The sequence below is a fragment of the Cebus imitator genome, unplaced genomic scaffold (assembly GCF_001604975.1).
Source record: "Cebus imitator isolate Cc_AM_T3 unplaced genomic scaffold, Cebus_imitator-1.0 Scaffold106, whole genome shotgun sequence".
In the NCBI taxonomy this organism is placed as follows: Eukaryota; Metazoa; Chordata; class Mammalia; order Primates; family Cebidae; genus Cebus; species Cebus imitator.
In genome coordinates, this window is record NW_016107421.1 from 5,181,219 (window position 1) to 5,184,369 (window position 3,151).

The window sequence follows — 3,151 nt, forward strand, 5'->3', positions numbered from 1 at the left end:
GGGTGGGCGGGCTGATGGCGGGTGGGGGGTGCTGATGGCGGGTGGGGGGTGCTGATGGTGGGTGGGCAGGCTAAGGGGCTCAAGATATGGGCTTGGGCACAGCCTGGCAAAGGCTGGGAGTCCCTGTTGGGCCCTGGCGGTGGACACAGCGTGGGACAGCAGATGCTTATTGGGCGGCAGGGATGGATGGGGTGGCAGGGGTGCAGAGTAGAGTGGCTGAGCTGCCTTCCCCCAGGGCTGCTGTCCAAACACAGAGAGCTCCACATTTGGCCGGAAGGGGCAGGGAGGGCCCTGACCATGGAACCTGGAGCAGATGTGGGCAGGTTAGGAAGTGCGGAGGAGGCAGGGCAGGCGCACCTCCACCCTTTGAGAGGAACCCGCCTTTCCTGAGCCTCCAGGTCTGCACTGGGCCGGCCACCCCAGGAGCTGGTGTCCAGCAGCCCTGGCCCTGCTCACCCTGCCTTTCCTGTGCCCAGGATGACAGTGGCAGCTCCCGCCCTGTGGAGCAAGCGTCCTGGAGGTACTCACAGACCCACCAGGCCATCCTGGGCCCCTTTGGGGAGCTACTGACCGAGGACGACCTGGTCTACCTGGAGAAGCAGATCGCGGACCTGCAGCTTCGGCGCCGCTGTCAGGAGTATGAGAGTGAGCTGGGCCGGCTGGCAGCTGAGCTGCAGGCCCTGCTGCCGGAGCCCCTGGTCAGCATCACGGTCAACAGCCACTTCCTGCCCCGGGCGCCCGGACTGGAGGCTGAGGAGGCCCCCAACCTATCTGCTGAGTCCACGTGCTCTGCGGAGGCCTCAGAGGTGGCCCCTGGGGGGCAGCCCTTGCCCTTCTGGTGCAGCCACATCTCCCGCCTGGTGCGCAGCCTGTCCCTGCTGTTGAAGGGAGTGCACGGGCTAGTGCAGGGGGATGAGAAGCCAGCCACCCGGCCACTGAGGGACACCTGCGGGGAGGCCTCGGCCAGCCCCTCTTGGAGCGAGGCCCAGCGACAGATCCAGGAGTGGGGGGTGTCTGTGCGGACGCTGCGGGGCACCTTCGAGTCGGCCTCCAGCCCGCTCTGTGGCTTCAACCCTGGCCCCTGCGAGCCGGGAGCCCAGCCCAGGCAGTGCCTGAGTGGCTGCTGGAAAGCCCTGCCTAAGCCCCGCAGTGTCCCAGCTTTGGGGCAGCCCAGGCCTGGTGACACAGAGGAGGCCAGCGACTCCGGCATCAGCTGCGAGGAGGTGCCATCGGAGGTGGGTGCCGCGGCCGGCCAGGACCCGGCCAGCCTGCGCAAGGAACGCATCGTCATGCTCTTCCTCAGCCACTGGAGGAGGTCGGCCTACACGCCGGCCCTCAAGACCGTGGCCTGCAGGACCCTAGAAGCCCGCCACACAGGCTCTCAGGGCCGGGAGGCCACCAGGAGCCCTGGGCCACCCTCTCCGCCCAGCCAGGGCCCCCGGCTGGGCCACCTGTGGCAGCAGCGCAGCACCATCACCCACCTGCTGGGCAACTGGAAGGCCATCATGGCTCACGTGCCCACCCGGCAGCTGCGGCGGCTGAGCCGGTGGCCCCGTGGGGCCCTGTCCCCCGAGCAGTTCTTGCCCCACGTGGATGGGGCTCCCGTGCCCTACAGCAGCCTCTCACTGGACCTCTTCATGCTGGGCTACTTCCAGCTCCTGGAGTGCGACCTGCCAGCTGAGGAGCGCAAGGCGCGCCACCTGCTCTGCTTCGAAGTCTTCGAGCACCTGGGCACCCATGGCTGGGAGGCTGTGCGCACCTTCCACAAGGCCGTGACCGATGAGGTGGCCACTGGCCGTCGGGCCTGGACTGATGGCTTCGAGGACATCAAAGCCCGCTTCTTTGGCTCAAGCCAGGGTCCCGCCTGGGACTCAGAGCCTGGCCGAAAGTCAGGACTGACACCGCTTGGGCCCCTGCCGCACGCTGCTGTCCCCTGCAGCGGCCCCAAGCCCACATTACAGCGGCTGGGGACCCGCTCCCAGCGGGGCAGCTTCAACAGCGAGGACATCTGCGGCTACATCGACCGGAGCTTTGCCTTCTGGAAGGAGAAGGAAGCTGAGATGTTCAACTTTGGAGAGTGACCCAGCCAGAGGGCAGCCTGCTTTTCAGAACGTGGTTTGGGGGTGACTGGGGGTTTCTCTTTCCTTTTCCCTGATTACTCCCTTGGTGGCCGGGTGAGCCAGGCAAAGCTGCTGGATGCTCAGTGTGTGCATGGCGGCCTCCACCCTGCTGGTTATCACAGGCTGCGAGACTGTTCTGTCACCTACTTCTCCTCCAAGCCGGGACTCAGACTCCTCACCACTGCCCCCAGAAAGCCCCTTGGTAAGCCCTGAAGTTAGGTGACAACCCACCCCAGCCCAGGACACCTCTGCTGGGCCGGCCCCCGGGACCTGTGATGCTATCTGTTTCCCACTTGTCCTTCCCCAGTGCCACCAGTTTCCTGGCCGTCCTGTCCCTCAGTTTCTCTGGTGCTGATGGCCTCAGCCACATCCACCTTCCACATAAGCCTGAGGTGGGCCCAGTCCCTGGTCCTGCCCATTTCTCCTGCTGACCTTGGGCCACACTCCTTCACCTCCCGCAGATTCCATGGGCAGGACAGATTCCATGGGCAGGAGGCCTTCCTGCCAGACTGTCCCTGCTGGTCACACACCTACGCCCACCAGGCCAGGTGCTCACACCCCCAAGGTGCTCCAGAGGCCCAGCTCCCTCAAAGGAAGGCTCCCCATGGGGCCCCTGTCCTCCAGCTGACTGCCCCGGCCTGGTCGTGGACCCCCGCAAGGCCGGAGAGCAGGGGTGTGGGAGTAGCAGTGGTCAGGAGACCTCCAGGCAGGGTGGTCGGTACCCACTCTCAAAGGCTGCTGCAACAGAGGAGAATGCCACCAGGGGTGGCCACCAGCCGGACCTCGGTGGAGTGCGGCTACTTCATGAGGACACTTGGGTGTCACCCACAGCACACCTCTCCTCCACGGTGGCCTGGGTGCTGGCGGGAGGGACACAGAAATGGATTCCGCCCTTGGGGGCTCTGGGTGCTGCAGAGTATCCCTTAATGGGTGCTGGGCATCATTGGCACAGGGTGTGGCTCGTCCGCAGCTCCTGATGGCAGCCAGGAGGATGGATCATCACTGAGGCTCTGGGGTTGACGAGGGCTGGG

General features: G+C 65.8%; 1 protein-coding gene across 1 annotated transcript in view; it reads left to right on the forward strand.

Moving 5' to 3' along the window:
• The window catches only part of ESPNL (espin like), a 31,891-nt gene extending 29,636 nt beyond the window's left edge, over nt 1-2,255 (forward strand). Inside the window, exon 9 of the mRNA XM_017537807.2 lies at nt 477-2,255. Coding sequence (XP_017393296.1) covers nt 477-2,081 — 1,605 coding nt within the window. The 3' untranslated portion in view covers nt 2,082-2,255. The remainder of the gene's footprint in view (nt 1-476) is intronic.
• Nucleotides 2,256-3,151: the final 896 nt, after the last annotated feature.